We start from the raw sequence: 24,327 nt of genomic DNA on the forward strand, positions 1-24,327 counted from the left end.
CCTGACCTGTTTCTGTCCTTTCCCTATTCCCGTCCTGTCCCTCTCCCCATCCCTGTCCCCATCTTGTCCCCATCCTGCTCTATCTGATCCCCATCCCGTCTCTGTCCCCATCCTATTCCCATCCCATCCTGCCCTGTGCCCATCCTATCCCTGTTCCCATCTCTTCCCTGTCCCTTCCCTGTCCCTGCACACCCTCTTTCTGCCCTCATGGGGACCCCTCGTCCCTCACCCCCTCTTCTTTGTCCTGCTTCACTCTCTCTCACTTTTTTTTCTCTCTCTTTATCTCTTCCTCCCCCCACACCTGCTAGGAGGTATTTTGGGAGCGTCTCACAGCCTGCTGGGCACATGGCCCCCTGGCCCCCAGCCTTACCTCAAGCCCACCTCAGGACCTCTCCCTTCCTAGGTGGGCAGCACCCTCCCCACCGCGTTCTCACCTTCCAGGGCCCGCAAACCGATCCCACGCTCTCCCTGTCCCCGGGGGCTGCCCAGGGCTTCCCCCAGCCCCAGCTCACACTTGCCTCAGGACACCTGTGTAGGTTGGACCCCAGCCACCAACCTGTGCTGAGCCACTCTGAGATAGACGAGGTGCTCCTGGGAGCCATGCCCTCTCCGGCCACCCTTCAGGGCCCAGGAGCCACAGGGTGCCCTCTCGAAGCTCCAGCAGGGGCTTGGCGGAGGCAAGTCCTCAGGTGCCTGGTGCACCCAGGCTGCTGCTCACTCACCGCCCTGTCCTGCTCCGGTTCGCAGGATGGGACTGCAGCCTGAACCTCAGTGCTCTGGGCTCCGGCCCTGACGCCCTGCCCAGGGGGCTGGGCCACTCAGTCCCCGCACCCCCGCGATGCCAGCTCGCCAGGGTTCCTGGCGCAGCTCTGGCCGACAGACTGCCTGGTCCCAGGGCAGCACCACCCACCAGACACCCAGGCTCTGCCAGGGCGAGGGCCAGCCCCCCCTCCCATCTGGGGCCCTGGGTGGGCCCGAGGCAGCCACGCCCCTTTGGACACTGGTTTGGAGGCCTGGCTCCCCCCCTTCGCCGCCACCCGCTCTGCCGCCACCGCCTCGTTGGGCTGGCCCATCCTTTGCCCTGCTGGCCACACCAGGGTCCCCAGAGGCCTCCCAGACCTGGCTGCCCAGGGTGGGAGGCCAGGCACGGAGACTGCCGTCATGCCTGCGGTGGATGTGTGCCCAGAGCAGCGGGCAGAGGGGCTTCACCAGGGCTCCCCCGGCCCACCGAGCCTCTCCAGGGGGACTGGGGTCCCGAATATCAAGAGACACTGCAGAGTGACCCCTGCAGCCCTTTCGGTCTGTGCCAGCCAAGCCCCCACTCCACAAAGCCAGGCCCCCAAAGACCATTCAACCAGGTGGGCGGCCCAGAATCCGGGAGGTGAGGGGCTCAGGGTCCCCTTGCTGCCCCCAGCTCATTCCTAACATCAGCCTGGCCCAAGCTGTCGATCACCCAGGGGCATAGGAGGGAACCGCGTGGGGAGGGACGGAGCCGGCCTGGGGGCACTGCAGAGGGGGTCCCTGGCCATTCCTGCCACCTGAAGCATCTTCCTAGGCTCTGACAGCTGGTGAGGACCCACATGGGCAGCCACAGTGATGGTGCCAAGGTTAGGGGGTGCTACGGGTGGGCACGGGGACAAGTCCCCCCTCCTGGACCCGTTTTTAATGGACTTAAACTGGATTCAATTTACACCCGGCCCTGCTGGCTTCCACATGAGCTTGTCACTAAGAGGTGCCACACCCTGCCCCTGGCGTCCCCCTTCCCACCCCACACCCAGGCGGCCCCCCAGCAAAGTGGGGGGACGGTGGGCGCGGGTGCCCCAGGGCAAGTCACCAGCCTCACTGAGCCTGGCTTTCTGTCCGTCAAATAGGCACACAGGGCCGTTTGCCCGGGCTTCAGGAAGTGCGGCCTGTGAAATGCAGGACAGGTGCTGATGTCAGGGAGGGTGGCAGGGATGCCAGTGGCCACCTGGCCACCTGTGGGTGGCTCACACCTGTGAGCATCACCATGTGAGCTGTGTGGTTCGTTCACCACAGCTGGACCGGACCCCCTGGTGTTATTCTCTGGGAGACTCTCTCTCCCTTGCCCCCCACCTGCAGGACTTCGTGGGGAGCTCAAAGGGATGCTTCCTTCTCTCTCTGGCCCACTGGCCTCTGCAGGGCCTCTGGGTGCCCAGCACTCGCTCCCCCCGTGGACTCTATGACTGTCCTCCTGGGCCTCAGTTTCCCCATTTGTTAAGCAGCACTGATGAGCCTCTGGGATTGACCCGGGCACCACTGAGTCCTTTCTGGAGGGGGACCACAGCAGTGACTGCTGGGAGGACACATCCCAACTGGGCAGGAGGAGGAGCCCTGCCCGAGGATCCCCTGGTTAGCAGCGCCGGGACTCAACAGGTGTGAAGCTCAGGAACTGACTCGCAGGCTCACCTCATGAATGGGCAGGGTGGGGCTGCAAGGGAGCATGGCCCGCGGGGGTCCCACACCCAGCTACTGGTCCCAACCCCGAGGGGTGGCCCATGGGCCGTGCCTGGGTGGGGCCAGGGGCGAGCCGTCACTCAGGGTCTGAGGGCCCCAACCAGCCAGAGCTGAGGGGCCCGGGGCTGCTCTCAGCCCACCTGAACACCTTGTCTCTCCTCCCTCCCAGAATCAGGACGTGGGTACAGCTGGGGATGCTGACATGCTTGTCCCTCCCTCCAGGAGCATGCAGTCTGCAGCATGCTCCGGGCCATTGAAGGAGAAGCCAAAGCAGGCTGCATGGAGGAGGCAGTATTTCAGCTGGGCCTTCGATGCCTGGAAGGGTAGAGGAGGAGGAAGAGCATTGCAGGCGGCTCAGAGTGATGTGATGAGCAGCCTGTGGCATGGCTCTGAGCCCGCCTCTGGCCTTTTGCTTCTGCTCTCTCTCTCCTCCTCTTCCAGGTATAGGTACCACCATGCCACTGCTTTACAAAGGAGGAAACTGAGGCCCAGAGATGCTAGGGTCCTGGCCCAAAAGCCTGAGATGCTGGAGCCAGGGGTCCAGCCCGGGGACGACCTGACTCTGAGGCCCAAGCACTCACCACAGCCCCACGGCACCTCCCATGCAGGGCTGGTGCGCTAAGGGGGTGGTGAATGTGGCCGCAAAGTCCAACGTCATCATCTGTAAAGCAAGGGGTGACAGGGTGGTCGCCAGGGGCCAGCGGGAGCTCAGGCGAGGCCCAGGGAGCAGGGCTGAGGACCCACTTCCCGCAGCGGGCCTGGGCAGAGGCCCCCGGACCAGGGGAAGGTGCCCGGGGAGAGCAGCCCTGCCCAGGCCGGCGGGAGGGTGCGCAGGAGGGAAGCGGAGCGCACAGGGCCGCCGGGCGGGAGGACGACGCGGCCTCCTGCACACCCACGCACCTGTGCCACAGCCCACCCCCCTGCCCGGGGTGCCCGGCCCTGCCCACCCTGCCCCCGCCTGGGCCAGGGCACCTACCTCACCAGCTTCTCCAGGCCCCGTTGGCTGGAACTCCTCCTCAGGAGGGCCGAGCCGCTCATGCTGCTGGCGGCCCCGCTGGCCGGCGACCTGGCCTGACCCCAGCCCTGGGGACGCTGCTGCTCCTTCTTCAAAGGCCGCCGGCCTCTGTCTGCTGGCCTCCCCCTGCTCCTCCTCCTGCCACCAGGACCCCTCTCCCCCTCCTCTCTCCTTTCTCTCCCGGCCCCCGCCTTCGCGCCCTTGTCTGTGTCCCTGGATCTGCGCTGTCTCCCTGTCTGTCGTCTGTCTGGCCGTCTGGGCTCTCTGGCTGACGCCCCCTCCCCGTTGGCTCGCCCCGTCTCCCTGTCTGTGGCCTGCTCTGTCCACCCTGGGCCCTCTGGCCCCGGCAGGGGCGGGGGGGGGCCTCCTGGGCCGGCTCCCTGCTAGTTGCCCCCCGGGCGTCTGGGTGCCCGTCTGTCCCGTCTGGACGGCCTCACGGACTCTGTGGGTCTCTCCTTCAGGACGTTTAGCAGCTGCTTCCCTTTTGTTCCCCCCAGCCCCCCTCTCCCCCCTCGGCCTCCTCCCCCTCCCCCTCCCCCTCCTTCCGAGACTAGTAAAAATGTCAGAGAGAAAACCCTCCAGCCCCGCAGCCCTGGGGCTTAGCAGGACCTCATCGGCCTGGGACTGGCACAGTCTCCCCTCGGTGGCGGGCGCCCCGGCCTCACTCCACTCTCCCCCTGTAGCTCATCCCCACCACTTGCGGGGCATCCAGCCCCCCCCATCTGCCTCTCCATCCCTTTGTGCCTCTCCCCTCACCCTGGGCCTGCCCTGGCCAGCCCTCTGGCCCTCCTCTTGTCCTCGCCTTTCTGGATCTCTTGGGTCAAGCCGCCCCTGCCCTGCCCTGCACCCCCCAGCCTAGCCCTCTGCTCCCTCCCAGCAGGCCCCCAGACCCTCCCTGCTCCCACACTCAGACCCTGTCTCCTCTCCTCTCCCTCTGTCTCTCTCTGCCCCTATCTCTGTGCCCCTCCCTCCCCCTCCCGCCCTCCCCCTCCTTTCCTCTCCCCTCCCTTCCTCTTCTCCCTCTCTCCCCTCCCTCCCTCCCCCTCCTTCCCTCCCCTCCCTCCTGGTTCTCCAGTTTTCCCCTGTTTATGCCCAGCTCTCTGCTCCACTTATCACCTCGAGGGGGAATCCTCTCTGCTCCCCCAGTGGGGAGGCTGCTGCCCCCCTAGCACATGCCTGGCCACACTGGGAGGTCAGAGCAGAGACCCCCGAGGCACAGACTAACACGGCCTGCCCTGTTGGGTAGCAGAGAGCACACTCCCAGGGTGACTGGTGGGCACAAGGTCAGTGTGGTGCCCTGGCCGGCGGGCCCCCTGCCCCCTGTGCTCTGGCCAAGGCCTGGGAGGTGCAGCCCAGCCCACTGTTCCTCCGGTTGGGCTTAGTCGCCATGACTCACTGGAGAAGGCTCGCGGGCGAGTGACCGGACAAGGCGGGTACTGGACTCGTGTCTGCAGGGCGTCTCCGAGCCCAGCTCAGTGCCCAGCAGTTATGTCCAGCAGCTTGCCCGGCTCGCCAACCCTCACAGCCACCGCACCTAGGTCCTGTGTGGGGAAACCGAGGCTCAGACAGGTATCCAAGTTTGCAGAGCTGGGGCTGATGGAGCCGGAACCACGAGCCCGTGTTCTGACTGCCTGCCCAGACCGCCCTCCATCCCCCATAGCACAGAGGAACGGCCCCTCTCACTTCCCCAGCTAGCATGGCCTCAGGCTAGGCCAGGGGACCAGGGCCGAGAGCACCTGGAGGATGCGAGGCTGAACCAGGGAAGGCTAAGATCAGGTAGGCAAGCATTGCACCCATAGTCACTGTGCAGGCCGTGCTTGGCGCAGTGGCAGCCACATGGGCCCATAGCTCAGATCCGCAGTGACTCAGGTGGTGGCTGGCTGGCACAGCTTTGTGGGGGTCACGAAGTCTGGCTCTGATTCCTCCCTCACCCTCCACATACCAGGTGGGGTCCTGTGACCAGTCCTGGAGGGGAGCTCACAGCTATCCCCTCCCACAACCCTGGGGGCAGCCAGAGAATGTGGGGGTGTGCCACAGAAGCAAAGGTGCCCACCAACCATCCCCAGCATCCATCCAGAGCTGCAGATGCCTCAAGATTCTAGTGGAACACGGAGGAGGGAAAGGGGAGCAGGAGCATCAGGTTGGCCCTCAGGTTGAGCCAGATCGCCCAGAGGAGGTGAGCCTGTGCCTCATTTCCATCTCAACCTGTGCATCTCCCCCTTGCCTCTTGCTCTTGGATCTGGAATCCCAGTCAGAGAGAGCCAGAAGGAAATTGTGCCAAAGCATATTTTTGTTCAAAAGAAGGAAAAATTTCACCCATCACCCATCTATCATCCATCCATCAACTCATTACCCATCCACCCATCATCCATTTATTATCCACCCATCCATCCACCTATCTGTCCAATCCCCATCCATCCATTCTCCCATTCATCATCTACCCATCCACCCATCTACCCATTAACCAACCGTCCATCCCATCCATTCATTCACCCACCCATCCATCATCCATCTGTCAACCCTTTATCCACCCACCCATCCGTCTATTCACTTTCCATCTATTCATTCACCCATCCATCCATCTATCCATCCATCCATCCACTCATTAACCACCCACCCATCCATCATCCACCATCTATTAATTTACCCACTCATCCATCCATTCACCCATTCATCATCTATCCATCCATCCACCCACCTACCCACCCATCCATCCATCCTCCAACTATCATCTACCTATCCATCCATCCATCCATCCATTTTCCATTCATCATCCCATCCATCTATCCATCTATCCACCCATCCACCCACCCATCCATCCATTTGTCCACCCTCCATCCATCCACTCATCATCTATCCACCCATCTATCTATCCATGCATTTATCCATCTATCTATTCATTAACCACCCATTTATCCATCAACCATCTATCATCCATCCATCCGTCCATCCATTCATCCATTCACCAATTCACATATCCATCCATCATCCATTTATCATCCATCCATCCATCCATCACCCATTCACCCATCCCTCCATTCATCATTTATCATCTATCCATTCATCCATCCATTTTCCATCCATTATCCTCCCATCCATCCATCCATCCATCCACCCACCCACCCATTCATCCATCATCCATCTCTCCATCCCTCCACTCATTCATCCAATCATCCATCCATCTACCCATTCTTCCATCCATCTGGCTATTGATCCAGTCATCTGTCCACCCCCATCCATCCATTCACTCATTTATCATCTATCCATCCATCCATCTACCCATTAACCAACCATTCAGTCATCATCCATCCATCCATTCATCCATCCATCTACTCACCCATCCATCCATCTATCATCTATCCATCCATCTGTCCACCCTCACTCCATCCATTCACCCATTCATCATCTATCCACCAACCCATCCATCCATCATTCATCTATCATCTATCTATTCATCCATCCATCCATCCAACCATCTGTCCACCCCATCCATTCATTCACCCATTCATCATCTATCCATCCATCCATCTACCCATATATCACTCGTCCATCCATCCATTCATCCATTCACATATCCATCATCCATCCATCCATTCATTCACCCACCCATCCATCATCCATCTATCCATCCTCCATTTGTCCACTCATTCATCCATCCTCTCTATATAGTTATCTGTCTTTCCATGCATCATTATCAATCCATCAACTTCTCAGGATATGTATCCATTCAATTATCCATATAAACACAATATATCCTTCCATCAATCCATTCAAGCATTTATCAATACATATATACCCATGTCTATTCATCTCTCTTTACATTTCTTCATTGAGCAAGTATCCACCTATCTATTCATCCACATACTCATCCATCCCTCCATGCATCCATTCACTTCCGACACCCACTCATCCATCTGTTTATCTAAATGTCATAATACATATAAAACACTTAGAAGAACCACTCAGCTAGCCATTCCACCCACTGGAAACATAATTATCACTAAATATATAATAATTACTCTTATGTATATATTCAACCACCAATTTGTATATCTATTTGCCTAGCTATCCAACCAGTGAGCTGTTTATTCTTTAAAACATCCTTCTATCTCTCAAAATATTTTTTTGTCCTTACTTTCATTCATCTCTCCAAATATTTTACTACTGATCAATCGCATTCACACACACATTCATATATCTCTCCATCCATCCATATGTCCATCCATCTTCCCATTTAGCAAGCCATGTATATGTGCATAAATTCATACATGTTTATCTTTCCATATATATATTTGCCCATTACTTTGCCCATTAAGCCATTCAAATGAGTTAAAACTTAAAATAGTTGCTGCAACCTAGTAAGCTTTCCATAAAGATTACTATTATTTTTATCTATACATTCACTCATCCGTATCTCATCCAACTACCAATTTATTATATTTACCTTATTATAACTCCATTTATAACAATTTATAACAACATCATAAATAACAATTTATTATAACTCCATTTATATTCATATATTTATTCATCTATCCATATATTTTTCAACAAACTTATTGAACACTTACTGTACCCACTTTTTAGGTACTGCAGATTTAGCATTAACAAAACCATGCTCTTACAAGGCTGACACTTTAGCTGGAGCAACAACAAAAATAAACAAATAAGTACATACTGTAATATATCAAATGGTGATAAAACTATAGAGAATATAATTCAGGGTGGGAGGATATGGAGTCTTGGCAGAGACTGATATTTTACATATGATAGTCAAAGAAAGCCTCATAGAAAGGAATAATGTTTTCCTTATTTGAAAAGAAACTTGAGAAATATTTAAGATAGCTATATACACTGGTAGGAGGAAGTGTTCTAGAAAGAGAGAAGAGTGAGTGTAAAATTCCTGGCTTAAGTGCTTCTCTGTTCATCAATCTGCCTCTTCAATAGTTTAATCCAGCACCAATCGTATGTCTGTTTACTATCATCTTTCTATTTATCTATCACTTCCTGTATTTCTCAGTCTGTCCATCTAAAAATCAACCCATTAACCATATCCATCCACATGTCTTGATAAACTTCTATTAGTCTATCCAATTATTTATTTGTCAGCATTCCATCAATTTACCCATCAGCCTACCCATACTTCCATTCCATATGTCCATTCACCAGTTAATCCATCCACCCACCCACCCATCTATCCATCCATCCATCCATCCATCCATCTCTCTGTCCACCCACCTACCCATCTACTCAACCAATTATCCAACCATCCATCCACATATCTATCCATCATCCATCTATTCATTCATTCACCCATCTACTCACCCACCACCCATCATCCTTCTACCCACCCATCCATCTCTCCATCACCCACCTATTCATCCATCCATCCATCTATCCATCATCCAACCACACATCCATTTACCCATCCATCCTCCCATCCATTCACTCATCTATCCATCTACACATCCATCCACCCATTCATCCCATCTACTCATCCACCCGTCTATCCATTCATCCATCCATCTGTCCATCAATCATCCAGCTAGCCAGCTCTTCCTTCCTTTATGCACTTTTCTTTCATTCATACTTTTCTCCATCATTAAGTCTTTTAGCTTTTTCTTTCTTCATGTGTGATATAACCTTGTAGCTCAAGAAGATAAAAGAGAAGACAAGATCTTCATGTCCCAGTAGGCTGAGCATTACAGCAGAACCTAAATAGAGGCTGAAGAAGTAGGAATCTTTCCTCTTGCTCAAACATTCTCAACACACACACTCTCACAAAGCAGTATCCCAATGAAACATGCAACAGGCAGTGGAGCCCAGGTGTGGGTGGGGAGAGAGGGTAAGGAGGTGGCCTTCATGGCTCCTGAGGTGACCCTGGATAGAGAAATGTCCCTGACTTACAGAGAAGGCAGCCTCCAAATGCCCTGAGTCCTTATCTGTCTTATGTGGATCTCAGCCCAGCAAAGGGAGAGGGGCCAGGGTAGTGGGGTGGTGGGTGTTGTGAGGAAGGTGAGATTGGGTTGGGGATGAGACTGAAAGACTAAAGTTTCTTTCTAGGTTCCTCCAAAATCAACTGGCTAGATTCATCTGTCCCATTTCTCTTTTGAGGGCAGGTAGCTGGGGGAGGAAGAGAAGACACCCTTTGGTTACCTCAGAAGCAACGCCACAAAAATAGCCAGTTACATCCAGGAAGAGGCATAGACATCTGTGAGAAGTAGGAAGGAGCAGCCTCTGGGATCCCGCCTGACAGGCACAGAGCAGGGCAGTGACCCTCCCCTCTTCCTCCCACACAGCTTGTACACAGCTGAGGAAGCTGAGGCTTGAGGTGGGCGGAGAACCTGCTACTTCCCCCCACTCTTGTCATACCCCGTACTCCTGCTGTCTTTTGTGTGTCCACACAGCTGCCTCTACTGCAGGCTCCAAGGCCCAAGTCTCTCCCACTCCTGCCAGGGGATGTGGGTGCCTCGGAGGGCACCGTAGGCAGGCTCTGAGTTCCCAGATAGCCCCTCCTTCCCAGCCAGTAGGATGAGACAGTGGTCCCTACCCCACCCCACCCACCCCCAGTTTCCCAGCTTGGAGGCAGTTAGCAGATGGAGTTTGGAGACAGTTGGCCTGGCCTCAGGAAGGGATGAGGGGCTTTCCTCCCCAACTCCCACCTCTACCTCTTATCTGCCTGTGTCTGGCACCACACAGCTATACTGGCCAGCAGGCTTAGGAGGCCTGATTTCCTCAATTTCCTAATCTCCTGGCCACCCTATACCCCACATAGGCCCTCAGCCCCTCTCTCCAGCTTCATGGGAGTGAGGGTGGGGCAGGGGCTGAGGGCCAGTGGCTGTGTACTCCCACCTACCAAAGGTTTGAGAACTCCCTTTGCTGGTTGCCCTCGGTCCCCAACCTCCAAGAAGGTGTTAGAAGCCCCTAGAAAGAGGATTTCTTGGGAGAGAAGCCTCTAGAATGAATCAGGTTATTCTGACATTGCCATGTCCCATTCCTGCCTTTGGGGAGGTCCCTGGAGCTGTCTTCTTAGCTATGCCCTATTCTGGATAGTTTCCAGGAGGCACCTCCCTCGCCCTGGTGGGAACCTGCAGGTGCAGAGCCATCCACAGGGCTATGTGGTGTTACTGAGCGACTCCAAGGGGCAACCCAGACACCCTGGGTCCCCTGAGGCCTTGTCAGGTCCTCAGAACCCTGATTGTGAGCCTGCAGGGGACACAGGTCCCCCAGAGAGGGTCCCTACAGGCCAGCATTGTTAGGAGACACACCAAACTAGGGCCAGCCAGCATCCCTCCAGGCTGGGGACAGTGCCTCTCAACAGCACACTCAGCCCTTCTAAGCCTTGGTTTTTCCCTATGAAGTGCCTCACTGGCTATGAAAAGAGCTGATGAAGTCTGGCACACGGGGAAACTGAGGCTCACTTGTCCCAGAAAGAGGTGCTGAACGTGGTCCTAGGACCCCGTGCCTCTCCCCCAGGCCCTGGGAACTCAGACCCCAGGAGATCACAGCCCAAGTTCTCAGCCAAGCTGCTGGAACCCTCATCTTCCTGACCCAGGGCTCTCCATAACTCTGGCACCCTCTGAGGGAAACTGAGCCAGGGGCAGGCTAGTGGGGTCGTGCATTGGTCCACATTGCCACTCCGCCTGGTGCCTGCCCCCTCCTGGTCCCTGAGACACTCCTGGCACTGCCCCCGTGTGGCTCCTATGTTTTCTTTTTATGAGAAGGCAGATGGGGACCAGGGAGGGAGGGGCCAGGATGCAGGGGAGGATTTCCGGCTTCCTGAATCAGCAGGGCTGGGGGCTGCAATGTCCCCGAGTGTGGTGTGGTGTCCTCTCCCTGTCCCCCACCTAGGGAAGGAATGTGACAGGACCCAGATGGAAAGCAGGAGGAAGCCAGTGACCTCGTGAGCCCCTGCCCAGGAGGAGGCATCCATCATCTGGGTTGAGCTCAGCCTCCCCCTCTCTGAGAAACTTCCGGGCGCCTGAGCCCCCTGACCTGGAGGAAGGAGGAGAGGAGGCCCATCTGGGCGTCCCTAGGCCTGAGCCTGCTCTGACTGCTGCTGTCAGGTCTGGCCCCTGGGCAGGGTGGGGGGAAGGAGCCCCAGGGTGCCACCCCTAACGCACCGCCTTCCAGCCTGCCACCAGGGCCCAGTCCTGGTCCTCCTCAGGGGGTGCTCCAGAGCCCTGCATCCTGGCTCTACCAAGTATCATCCAGCCTCCCTGGGAGGGCCAGTGGGTGGACGGGCCACCAGGACGTCTGGCTGCTTGGGGGTTTCTGAGCCATGGGGTCTTGCCACTCCAATGCCACAGGCCCTCCGCCTCTGCCTCCCTCTGTGGTGCAGGAATATGAAATCCAGGGCATTCCTAGCCTCTTGGCCAACTCAGCCTCTCCCTTCCAGCCCTGCCACCACCTATAACCCTGAGGGGACCTGTGTCCTCCTCTCTCCTAAAAACCCTGGAGCCCAGAGGGCAAGCCCAGAGAGTCTGCAGGGGCAGGCAGCCCAGCAAGGGACTCTGACTAGAGTGGCCCCGAAGGTGGTTCCTGCCCTCTCCTGCCACGTAGCTTTGCACATGGAGAGTTGATGAAGGTGGCATCCCTGAGTCACGTGGGACCAGGAGCCATGTCCTACCCAAAAGGCAGTGGGGGTTAGGAGCTTAGGTGGTAGAGAGACAACTGTTCACCCAATTGCTGCCCCTGTCAGGGTCATCCAGAGCTGGAGCAGCCCAGTGAGCCTAGGTGGGAGAGGGCAGGACAGGGCTCCCAGGACAGAACTAGGGTTCTCAGGACTGAACCAGAGTTCCCAGGACAGGCCCAGGCCTCCCAGGACAGGACCAGGGCACCAGGACAGGACCAGAGTACCCAGGACAGGACCAGGGCTCCCAGGACAGAACCATGGTTCTCAGGACAGGACCAGGATTCTCAGGACAGCACCAGGGCTCCCAGGACAGGAACAGGATTCCCAGGACAGCACCAGGGCTCCCATGACAGAACCATGGTTCTCAGGACAGAACCATGGTTCTCAGGACAGGACCAGGGCTCCTAGGACAGGCCCAGGCCTCCCAGGACAGGCCCAGGCCTCCCAGGACAGGACCAGGCTTCCCAGGACAGAACCAGGTTTTCCAGGACAGGATCAGGGCTCCCAGGACAGAACCATGATGGTTCTCAGGACAAGACCAGGATTCCCATGACAGAACCAGGGCACCCAGGACAGGACCAGGACTCCCAGGACAGGACCAGGGCACCCAGGACAGGACCAGGGCATCCAGGACAGGACCAGGGCTCCCAGGACGGGACCAGGGCATCCAGGACAGGACCAGGGCTCCCAGGACAGAACCAGGACTCCCAGGACAGGACCGGGTTCCCAGGACAGGACCAGGGCTCCCAGGACAGGACCAGGGCTCCCAGGACAGGACCAGGGCACCAAGGACAGGACCAGGGCACCAAGGACAGGACCAAGGCACCAAGGACAGGACCAGGACTCCCAGGATAGGACCAGGGCTCCCAGGACAGGACCGGGATTCCCAGGATAGGACCGGGATTCCCAGGACAGGACCAGGGCACCCAGGACAGAACTAGGGTTCTCAGGACTGAACCAGAGTTTCCAGGACAGAACCAGGACTCCCAGGACAGGACCGGGTTCCCAGGACAGGACCAGGGCACCCTGGACAGGATCAGGGCACCCAGGACAGAACCAGGGCTCCCAGGACAGAACTAGAGTTATCAGGACTGAACCAGCGTTTCCAGGACAGGACAGGGCTCCCAAGACAGAACCAGGGCACCCAGGACAGGACCAGGGCACCCAGGTCAGGCCCAGGGCTCCCAGGACAGAACTAGGGTTCTCAGGACTGAACCAGCATTTCCAGGACAGGACAGGGTTCCCAGGACAGGATCAGGGCACCCAGGACAGGCCCAGGGCTCCCAGGACAGAACTAGGGTTCTCAGGACTGAACCAGCGTTTCCAGGACAGGACAGGGTTCCCAGGACAGAACCAGGGCTCCCAAGACAGAACCAGGGCACCCAGGACAGGATCAGGGCACCCAGGACAGGACCATGTTCCCAGGACAGGACCAGGTTCCCAGGACAGAATCAGGGCTCCTAAGACAGGAACAGGGTTCCCAGGACAGGATCAGGGCACCCAGGACAGGACCAGGTTCCCAGGACAGGACCAGGGCTCCCAAGACAGGACCAGGTTCCCAGGACAGGACCAGGTTCGCAGGACAGGACCAGGGTTCCCAGGACAGGACCCAGGACCCATGACAGAGGCAGGTCTCACAGGGCAGCGTGGACCATGGGAAGTGACAGATGCTCAGGGAACCTAGGGTATGGTCACCTAAGTTGACCTGGAGGAGGCTTTGGAAACCTGGGGAAGGGACAGGACAGCCAGGTAGTGCTGAGAAGGTCGGTCTGACACCTGGTGGGACTGGGAGTTGCTGGGAGTGCCGACCTTGGAGGGGAGTGAGGCCAGCATGACCGGAGCAGGCCTCCAGTGGCCCCCAGGAGGCATGGATTTTGCTGCCCCGTGGTAAGTGGTTCCACGGGGGGGTCTGATGGCTTCATGGAGAAAGAGCACGGTGGGGCCATGGCCTGGAGACCCCCAGGAGAGGGCATCTTGCCAAGCTGGGGAGTGGGCTGGGCTGTGGCCAGGGTGAGGCCTGTCTGTGGGTGCAGGGCAGGGAGGACCCAGCACAGCATGGTCTGGCCCTGGGGGGGTTGGGGTGCACACGGGGCCTCAAGGGGGTTGGGGTTCCAGGATTTGGACACGTCAAAGCCAGGATCCCTAGGAACAGGAACCCCCCGCTCTGGCACCATGTGGACTTTGGCCTCTGTGCACGGTGTGGGGTCAGGGCCCTTCTCAGCTCCACCTGGGAGGCCACACAGAACCACCCTGAAGCCCAGTGGCCCTGCTCTGCTCTGGGGTACCCCACGGCCCGGCAGCCAGAGTGAGGAGAGAGCACTGGGACCCGGACCACAGGTGGATGGAGTAGGGGCCCACACCCCACCCAGGACTGGTTTTGGAGGGTGCCCCATCCTGGGACAGTCCTAGAGGGAGATTCCATCCTGGGTCATTTGAGGGAGGTGGCCCCATCCTGTGACAGCCTGAAGGAGGTGACCCCTCTTGGATCATCTGAAGGCAGTGGCCCTGTCCTGGGACAGCCTGAAGCAAGTGGCCCCATTCTGGGACAGTCTGAGGGAAGTGGCCCCCTCTTGGATCATCTGAAGGCAGTGGCCCCATCCTGGGACAGTCTGAGGGAAGTGGCCCCATCCTGGGAGAGTCTGAGGGGGGTGGCCCCCCACTGGGTCATCTGAGGGGGCAGCTTGCTGCCCAGTTGTAGGGATGTGGCCTGACCTGGCCAGGTGGGAGGGGCGATGTCCTGGTGCAGGCAGTGTGGGGTGCTCTGGGGGCAGATCTTGTCTGAGTGCTCCAGCTCCATAGACCCTGCCCAGCCTTGGCCTTCCCAGGGGCTGCTGGGTGGGGGCTTTCCAGGCCACGAGTCCCCACCCCGGGCACTGGGACTTCTCACCACCATGGACAGGAAAATCCCCGGTTCCTTAGTCACCTTGTGCAATGAGAACCTGCCTCACCCTGGGTCTCGGTTTCATTCTGACACCACACTGCGGGGATGACGTTTGCGGGGTCCCAGGTTCTAGGGCCTGGGGGCAGCCGGCCCTTGTCCAGCGGGGCTCCTGACGGAGCCAGCACAGGTGCAGCCCCGCCTCCCGCCTGCCCAGGCCTCGGCCAGGTCCACGCTGTCCTGCTTCTCCTCTGCCTGCAGGACAGCTGGGAGCAGGAGGGCCAAGGATGGGGCCAAGGAGGGAGGCGGGGTGCCGGAGCCAGACTGCCCAAGCCGTGCCCTTCTATGGGCATGCGGTGGCTGGAAGAGCACAGGGATGGTGCTGACGTGAGGAGCCATTTCTGAGTGGGGCACAGCTGTTTGTCGGTCGCCCCTGGGCAGGACACAGTGAGCTCCACGGCCCCACCCACCCCAACGATGGGTCCCCCGCGAGGGGCCCCCACAGCCCCAGCCTGGCACTTGCACCCTGACCCCTGCTGCTCTTTCCAGAAGCTGCTCGGCCTCCCGCCTCCCCCTAGCGCTTGGTCCCCGAAGCCCCCGAGCCAGGGCGCCGTGGGGGTCAGCGCAAGGAGAAGGTGACCATCTGCCCACACACACACACACACACACACACACACACACACACACACACACACACACGGCAGACATTTGCATCTTTTCCCTCATTATGAATAAAGACATTGTCACAGGATCAAGTACCTGGCCACCAGCCTCCAACAGAGAAGCCAGGGTTAGAATCCACTTAGCAAGTCAGCCCTGAGGCTGTGGGGAGCCCCCCACCGCACCAGGCTGCAGAGGCCTGGTCCTGGTGGCCCCCCCAGGCCTGCCCAGCAGCTGCTCTGGGGCAGGTGACAGCGGTCCGGTCCCCGCAGGGCCCTCATCTCCATGCTTGTGGCTCTGGCCCGGGGCGCCTACTCCTTCCCTTCCGCTTGCCTGGGCAGCAGCCCCAACAATAGTCCTCCAGGCCTGGGGGCCTCCACCCCCACTTGCCCCCCCATCTGAAAATGGCTCTGCCCCATCGGAGCCCCACCTGTCCCCAAGACGCTGCCTCTCATCTCTGCTGGCATCTGCGCCCTGGAGCCGTCAGACCCCCACACCTGACTCAGCCAGCAGCCCTCCTCGGTGCCTGCATAGGCTGGCACCCAGCGGCGCCCACCAGCCCGCCAGCCCGCCAGCAGCCCTCCTCGGTGCCTGCATAGGCTGGTACCCAGCGGCGCCCACCAGCCCGCCAGCCCGCCAGCAGCCCTCCTCGGTGCCTGCATAGGCTGGCACCCAGCGGCGGCTCCGTGGGCCCTCTGCCCGGCTCTGGCTGTGGCGGCACAGGTAGGCCTTCCTGCCAGGGCACAGCCTCAGCCCATGGCCCCCTCGCATCCCATCTCCAACCTCTGAACAGGCACCGGCCAGCATCCTCAGCATCCTCCATCACCGAGGTAGGGGTGGGGAGGAGGCAGCTTGGGGGAGGGAGCCCGCCTGGCCTCAAGCACAAACTTTGAAGGTCTTGGGGAGAAGCATCCCCCATTGGGCAGTCCTCCTGGCCCCGGGCCCCTCCCCGCCCCCCCACCTCCTGCCCTCAAAGCTCTGGCCTGCTTGTCCAAGGCCCCATCCAAGTCCCTGCATCAGGTGTCCAGGCGTCCCAGGGACTGGTGGGCGAAGCTGGCCTCTCCCACCCAAGCGCAGCTGCAGAGGCGTCCACTCCCCGCACGGTGAGATGGGGGCCCAGGAAGGCCCCTGAGGCCCCTGTGCCACCCGGAGCCCCCCATGGCTCCATCCACCGCCAGGTTAAGCGGTCCTGACCCCTGCCCCCCGGCCCCCATGTAAATGCAGCAACTTCTGTGCACCCCGAACAGACCCTTACCCGGCATCGTTCTCCGCCAACAGCTTTTCCTGCTCCTCGGAGCTGGGGTGGCTCGGAGCCTGGGCCATTGGGCTGGCGTCGGGCCGATTCGCACCGTGCGTGCGCCCTGTGGCTCTGGGTGCTTCCTCAAGCGGCTGGCCCCAGAGCCCCCACCCCCAGCCGGGTTTCACTTCCCCCTTCCGGCTGCAGGTTGAGGTTTGAAGCACACTGGGGCTGAGGTTGGGGTGTTGTTTTTTAATTTGTTGATGCAAGAGCAGAGAAAAAAACCAACCATCAGGAAGTGTTAAGCAAGTTGCAGGGGCAGGGGTGACAGAGAGGGGCCCTGAGAAGGCAGCGGTGGGTGCAGGGGCTGGGACCGATGTCTGTCAGGGAGCGCCCAGGCCTTCATGGATCCCCCCATAGTCCTGGCCTGGTAGCCTCTTTGTGCAAGGCTGGCTCCCCATGAGCACTGGCCAGTTCTGGTCCCAAGTCTCTGCCTGAAGCATCTTGGCCTCCTTGTATGGACTGTCCTGGGTGCTTGCAGAGCAGAGTGTAGATGCACCAACCGCAGGCCCCCCTGGCTGGTCTGAGATCTTCAGGGACGGACAGCTGGGGACCTGCGGGAAATGGACCTGCCCCCCGCCACGCTGCACACCCCTCACCTTCTCTTTGCATTTCCTTTACTTTCCTGAGCTGCTGGGCTCCTTGCACTCTGCTGCCCTTCCCCTGACCCCTTCACCCCCAGATTCGGGGAGCTTGTGGCCCACCACACTGGGCAGTGTCACCAGGCACTGGAGGCAGGGGAATCAGGAGCTCCCCAGGGAGGCCGTTTCCACCTGCTACTGTCCTCGGCTGTTGGGGGTCCCAGACCAGGGGCTCAGAAGTCAGTGAGGGGTGGTGGGTGGTGGTGAGGGCCAGAACCCAGAACCAGCCGTGGAGGCATTGCACACTTCTCTGGCAAGCCGAGTTGACCTGGGGCCCCCAGAAAGGAAGGGGGGAGCACCGGGCCATCCAGCCACACCCTGGTCAGCCAAAGGCCTGAAAAATTCAGCTGGAAGGGACTTGCAGAGTACTGTGGGCAAAGGGAGGCGGAACCAGCGATAGGGCCCCAGAGGGTGCATCCATCAGGTGGGGCCCGCCTGGGGGGCAAGCTGATGGGGAGGCTGCGAGCCCCCTCACACCCCGCTCCAGGAGGCCTTCCTACTCACCCCAGGGACTACAGGGCAGGGCTTGAGACCCAGGCCAGGCCCAGGGCCGCACAGGTAAACCCACAGGGCCCCCAGGGACCTCTCAGCCTGAGGCCTCTCCTGTCCCCTCTGGTGTTTCCAGGGGTCACTCGCTTTCCAACCTGGATGAAGATGTGGTAGCTGGATGTCCATCTGCATGGGGGCTGGGCCTCAACATCCTGGCCAGCATTCCCAGGGACACAGGCTGTGCCAGGAGTCCCCCACTGTCGAGGTCCCTTCCTGTGGCCTGCAGTGAGGTTGGCCCCACACCCCAGCTGGGAATGTAGGGGCCTTGCCAGGTGGGTGAGGGCAGGTGGAGGCGGCCACCCCAACATGTGGCTTCCCGACCCTGCCATTTGCTGCCTGAAAGCTGGACCAGCGCCTAGACTCATGGAGCCTGGGATAAAAGGAAGATGTGGGGCCTCTGGGCCAAAACTTATTAAGAATCTCACAAGGGAAACAGGTGCTTGAAAGCAGGTGCAGGCTCTTCCAGGTCCACGAGTCCGGCTCTGCCTTGATTGGCCTCTGATGCCTGGCCTCACCTGCCCACCCGCCTGTTTAATCTCCTCTCAGACACTTGGCACGTGTGACACCCCCCCCCCCCCAGCCCTGGGAGCGTGCCGCTCTCCCCCCTGCCTACCCCCACCCCACAGACCCAGGGAAGCCCGATCCCCCCTGCTGGGGCCAAACTCCTAGGGGTCCCCCTGGCCCCCGGGACCTCAGAATAGGCCCTGACTTGGGAAGGAGGTCCTTGCTGGTGAAGTCATGAGGGGGGCCTCACCCGATGTGGCAGTGTCCTTATGGAGATTTGAGTCAGACTCCCTCACAGGGAGAGGCAAGGTGAGCAGGTGAGCACGGAGGTGGAGGCAGGGGTGCAGCTACAAGCCAGGGAGCCCCTCCAAGAAACCAGGAAGTCACCAGCAGCGGGGGATGGACCGGAACAGACTCTACCTCAGTGCTTCAGAAGGGACCCACCTGCCTGCACCTGGAGCTGGGGCTTCCATCCTCGGGGACTGGGGTGGGGGACAATCCATTTCTGCTCTGGCCTTGGGACTCCAGACAGCCACCCAGCCCCTGCCTCCCCACCACCTGCTGGGGGCAAAGGGCAGGAGGCAGCTCCCTTCTCCAGGAGCGCCAGGTGGGGCCTGGGGGTGCACAGGGTGCCGCAGGGGCTCAGACACTGCTGCTTCCTCCCCAGGGTCACCCAGGCCTTCCCCCTGAACCCCACAAATGGCAGAGGGCATAGAAGTCTGCACAGGTGGACAGTCATCTGGCCCACAGTCTGAGCTCCAGCTCTGGCCCTGAGACCTGCTCTGCAGCTCCCCCAAAATCCTGGGTCACCCTGCTGCCCTTGGCCCTCTTCCTGGTAGCACCCACTGGGCCTCCCATGCCTCCCTTCACAGGCAGCACCTCACCTGGCCCTCATCTCCACTTGGCCCGGACCAGTGGGCACGAACATGGGCCAGGGCATCCCGGGGACCCAGTGTCCATCCAGACTGGCTGGACTGCCCGGGCCCTCCGAGGAGATGGTCTGCCCAAGACACAGATGCTCCATCGTTTGTCCCCTTGGCATCGTTCAGAACCATAAGAGGGTGGTGTAGAGAGGATAGAGATCTTGTCCCAACCGTCCTCATGCCTCCCAATCTGGTGCAGTGTCCAGTGACACAAGTGACCCAGGACATGATCAAGTGAAGCCACAAGCCGATCCAAGGCTGGAGCAAGCTCTGTGGGCGGCAGGGTGGGTGCCAGGCAGGCGTCTCGCACCACAGGTGCTGAGCCAAGGAGCACGGGGCCCTGAAAGCCAGGCCAGGAGGAGGGTCTGTGCAGGGCGGGCAGCACAGAAGGACCTGGGGGCTTCAGCGACTCCATGCTGTTGGTGAGACGCCAAGGCCACTGTCTAGGGGCAGCTGGGTCCATGGGCAAGGTGGCCTGGAAGGCCCAGGGACAATGGGTCCCTGAGGGAAGGAGGGTCAGGACCACACGCTCCAGTGACACTGGGTGACAAGACACGAGGGAGGGCATAGGAGGGTGGACAGAGGAGCAAGGAGAGGTCAAGAATGGGGAAGGGGTCAACACGCAGAACAGGTCAGGCCAGAAATCGACAACTGATCGGTCGGAATCAGCATCCCAGCAGAGCACAGGGGTGAGACAAGGCCCTTGAGGCCTGAGCTCAAGCCACTGTGGGTGAAGGAGTGTCACCATGTGCCAGTGTCCAGGGCCAGGTGGCAAGTGGCAGAGGTCAAACCATGGGCCTTTGGAAAGGCTGGGCAGCGGGATTGGGAATGATCGGGGCAACTGGCACTGCAGGTGGGCACGCGGGGCAGTGGGAAAGGTGCTTTGAGGGTTCAGGAAAGAACACTGAGCGGGTAAATAAATATGACCATGTGGAGAGGAGAGTGTCGTGGGCTCCTCTACATGTTCAGGCCTGGGGGCACGGCCAGCCGCACAGGAGCTGAGGGCTTCGCAGGTGATCCAGGTCACACGGGCTCACCAGGGTGGCCCTGATCCAGGGTGCCCGGGATCCCTACAGAAGAGTGATCAGGATACAGACACGCATAGAGCCGACCCTGTGAGGACCCAAGGAGAGCACAACAGTCCATACACACGCAGAGAGGCCCCAGGAGGACCCCATCTGCCTGCACCTGGACCTCGGGCCTTGGCCTCCAGGCAGGGACAGTGAGCATCTGTGGCCACAGGGATCTGTTACTTGGGGAAGGGGGACCTCAGGGGCTCCACCTTGACTTTAGTCCAACCCTGGGGCCATTGTGGGTGGGGAGGAGGCTCTGCAGCTGTTCCAGGACCCCACAGTCCCTGCTGGCAGGGGAGGGGCGGGGAGGGCTGGGGAGACTGGGAGAGAGCGTGGGAGGTCCAGGGGCCAGGCTGGGCACACACGCCAACAGGAGCTCAGGATCAGAGCCTCACTGGTCCCCGAGACTTGTGTCCAGGAGGGAAAGGGCAGCATGTTGTAGGCAGCCAGCCAGCTCCTGCCTGCCATCTCCAGGATACGGGGCAAGGCAGCGAGAAGTCAGGGCACCCAGGATACCCTGGGGGTCCGGGTGGTTGGTCAACCAGCTCGGGCATGAAGCAGGAAAAGTCTGGGTGGGACACGATTCGGGATATGGATGTCCCGGGCTGGAGGCGCTGCAGGAAGGCCAAGCGAAGGTGTCCAGGGCCAGTGGTGTGAATGCGCTGGGCTCGCACAGGCAGGGGTCGTGGGGGGACGGGATATCTTTCCCCCACTGCAGCATCCGGCAGACGAATCAGCGGGGGCTTCCACAGACATGAGGCAGGTTTGTTGTGGGGCTGCCTGGGGTGGCTCTGTCCCCTTCCCTCCATCACAGCGAGCTGGGTTCTGGAGTCCTGGTGTGAGGAGCACAAGGAAGAGGCTACAGGTGCAGCCTGGGGATGGATGGAGACGGGGAGTCTGAAAGGGAGCTGGAGGCAGACAGGTTGGGGATTGGGGATGCCAAGCCATGTCCCTCCTCACCAGCCTCGGTGAGGCAGGTGTCTCTTTCTCCCATCTGACAGCTGGGGACCAGGTCAGGGAAGGTGAGATCCCAGAGCTGGGGCCCCTGGGGCCAGGTGAGGGCGGGAGCGTCACCACTCAGCATACGTGCCCCTGGGCTGTGGCCACTGTGGGAAGGGGTGACAGGCACTGGGTTCTGACTTGGCAAAGGCAGGCCCAGGTCACTGGGTGAGAGGATCCTGGAGGGACCTGGCGGGTGGGGTTAGGGGTCAGCAGGGCGGGTGGGCTGGCATGTGTCTGCACCTGCAGTTGCCTGAAATCCCCTCCCAAGTGAGGGGCGGGTGCAGGGGCAGGTGCAGGGCCGGGGGCCCCTCACCAAGGCTGGCCTTGAGTGATTCAGAGGTGGAGGGTCCCAGGTGACCGCAGGTGGGCATGGTAGGCAAAGCTGTCTGGAGGGTCTTCCTGTGAGCGAGGCCCCTTCTCAGGACAAAGGCTCTGCATCCAGGAAGGACGTTGGCGAGGAGATGGGGAGACACTGGCGGCCAGTGTGGCTGAGGGGGACCCCACCACTCATGGCAGCAGGAAGCCAGGGGAGCAGAGGTACATGGCTTGGGCAGTGGACACCCAGACTCCTGTCCCCTCCCCTCTGGTAATGGATGCCCAGGCCCAGACGTGCCAGGCCCTGGGGGCCAAGGGCTCACAGAAGCCTTCTTGGAGGAGGTGACATCAAGGAGACCTGAGGGTGGGGTGGGGGCAGCCGAGGGACAGCCCAGGGATGCTTCCAGGCCAGGTGCTGAGGCAGCTGGTGTCTGTGAGCCTGGAGACGAGCCATGGGTCCCTCCCCACCTGGCTCCTGTGGGGTGGATGCTCCCTTCTCCAGTTGTATAGTGGGGGAAACTGAGCCCAGCAGCCTGTCAGGAGGAGTCGGGGCGGGGGGCAGGGAGTTCCCACTGGGGGCAAAGGCAGATCTGGGCCCAGACAGAGCGTGGGCTCAGGGACCACAGAGAGGAGGTCGCAGGGGCGCGGCGGGCTGGGGAGAGGGTTGGGCTGCGGAGGCGAGGCGGACGTTCGCTCACTCACAGAGGAACTCTGGCCCCAGGGCCCCACTCGGGCTTCCCCTTGGCCTGCGGGGCTGGAGATGAAGGGGGCCGGGAAGCCCCACTGAGTCGTGTCCCCTCCTGGGAAGCCCCTGAGCCGGGCCAGTCCCAGTCCTTCCAGCTCCACGGGGGCACCGCCGCTGTCCATCCCCGTGTCCCAGGGCAGCCCCCTCACCCCCGCTGCCATACCCCTGTCCCCGCGGGCCGGCCCTGTGGTCCCTGCCTCCGCGCGTGGGCCACACCCACGTCTCCACATCCCATGTCATCTATTCTCATGGTTGCTCAAGAATTTCATTGTGTGGAAGGTCAAAGAGAAGTTTCACATTGTAGAAAGTGTTTCAAACTTACAGAAAAGTTTTGAGAATAAGAACAGTACAAAGGAGACTCACACCCTCTCCTACCGACTCACCCGCCTGGCTCCTGGGCGCCCGAGGACCGCGTGCCTGGCCAGCTTCCTGGAGGCGGTGCGGGGGTGTCCTGCCCACCGGCGGCGCAATCTGTTTGGCACAAAACTCCGCTTCTGTCGCACCTTCTGCTCTGCATCTTTCTTACCTGCTCCCTCAAATATCATTGCTGAGCTCAGGCCCTCCCCCACAAAGCCCTCTGTGTGGGACGGTGTCAGAGACCAAGGCCTGGGTGCTCCTCAGGGCCAGCAGACGCAGAAGGGGCTGTGGGCCCGAACCACCCCACACAGGTGTGCACACACCCACCTGGCCCACCCATGCCCTTCAGCACTATGATTCCAGGGCCACCTGTCGTGGTTCTCCCCGCCCCCCCCCCCCCCGCCCCACCTCACTGGTCACAGTCCGGCCAAGGTCCCCCCAGGGTTTCCTGGGGCTGCATCTCTACCCTGCATCACCCACAGGGCGAGCCAGATCTCCTGACCTTTGCCGCCCTCCTCCTCCCTTTGGGGGGTCCTTCCTGGACAGCCCACCTCCAGCAACAGCGTGATTCTCCCACCCACCTGCCCATCGTCCTGGTCCTCATCATCAGGGCATCAGTACCTGTACCCAGAACCCCATCTGCAACCCAGACCCTGGCACCCCACAAACCCACAGCCTAGAGCCAGCCCCTGCTACCAGGCCCCGGCTCTGAGCCCCCCTCCCTGGAGAACAGCCTGGGCCTGGGCCTGGACGTCCCATCTGCCCCATCCATCCACCAAGTGAGGGAACTCGGCCTATTAGATGTCTCCCCATCCACCACTACCCTCCCTCCCTCCCAGGAGGTGGCCCTGCTTCCTACGCCCCCTCCCACCTCCAGCCTCACTTCGCACTGCCTGTTCCCCACCCCACAGGGATCTTTCTAGAATGCAGAGCCCTCACTGAGGGCCAGGTGCTGGGCCATGTGCTCGCTCGGCAGAAATCCCCACCACTCATGGCAGCAGGAAGCCCCGTTGCCCGAGGCTGTGCATCTGCAGGCCCTCTGCCTGGGGCACCAGGGCGGCTGTGCTGATGCTCGGTGGTCTGGTCCCCCACCTCACTAGCTCAATCCCGTCTTCATTAGAGAGTAACAGACACCCACAGATCCCCTTCCCACCCAAACCCACATGGACCACATGGCCCTGCTCAGACACCCACCCTGGAGGGTCTCTACCTGGAATTTTATGACTTGACTTTAAAAAAAAAAATCATTTCTCCATGC

At 60.0% G+C, this 24,327-nt stretch overlaps 1 protein-coding gene across 8 annotated transcripts in view; it reads right to left on the reverse strand.

Moving 5' to 3' along the window:
• The window catches only part of LSP1 (lymphocyte specific protein 1), a 40,117-nt gene extending 21,720 nt beyond the window's left edge, over positions 1–18,397 (reverse strand). For 3 of the 8 annotated variants that reach the window (XM_072758744.1, XM_026004176.2, XM_026004175.2), the window contains exon 1: positions 3,452–3,682. In XM_072758744.1, the coding sequence (XP_072614845.1) occupies positions 3,452–3,513 (62 nt within the window). In that variant the 5' untranslated portion in view covers positions 3,514–3,682. Of the gene's footprint in view, positions 1–3,451; positions 3,683–4,886; positions 5,032–16,918 lie in introns of those variants that run through there. The other 5 variants (XM_072758739.1, XM_072758740.1, XM_072758742.1 and 2 more) reach the window with 5 other exon arrangements.
• Between the last annotated feature and the right edge of the window lie 5,930 nt (positions 18,398–24,327).

Source organism: Vulpes vulpes, chromosome 5, assembly GCF_048418805.1.
Source record: "Vulpes vulpes isolate BD-2025 chromosome 5, VulVul3, whole genome shotgun sequence".
Lineage (NCBI taxonomy): Eukaryota > Metazoa > Chordata > Mammalia > Carnivora > Canidae > Vulpes > Vulpes vulpes.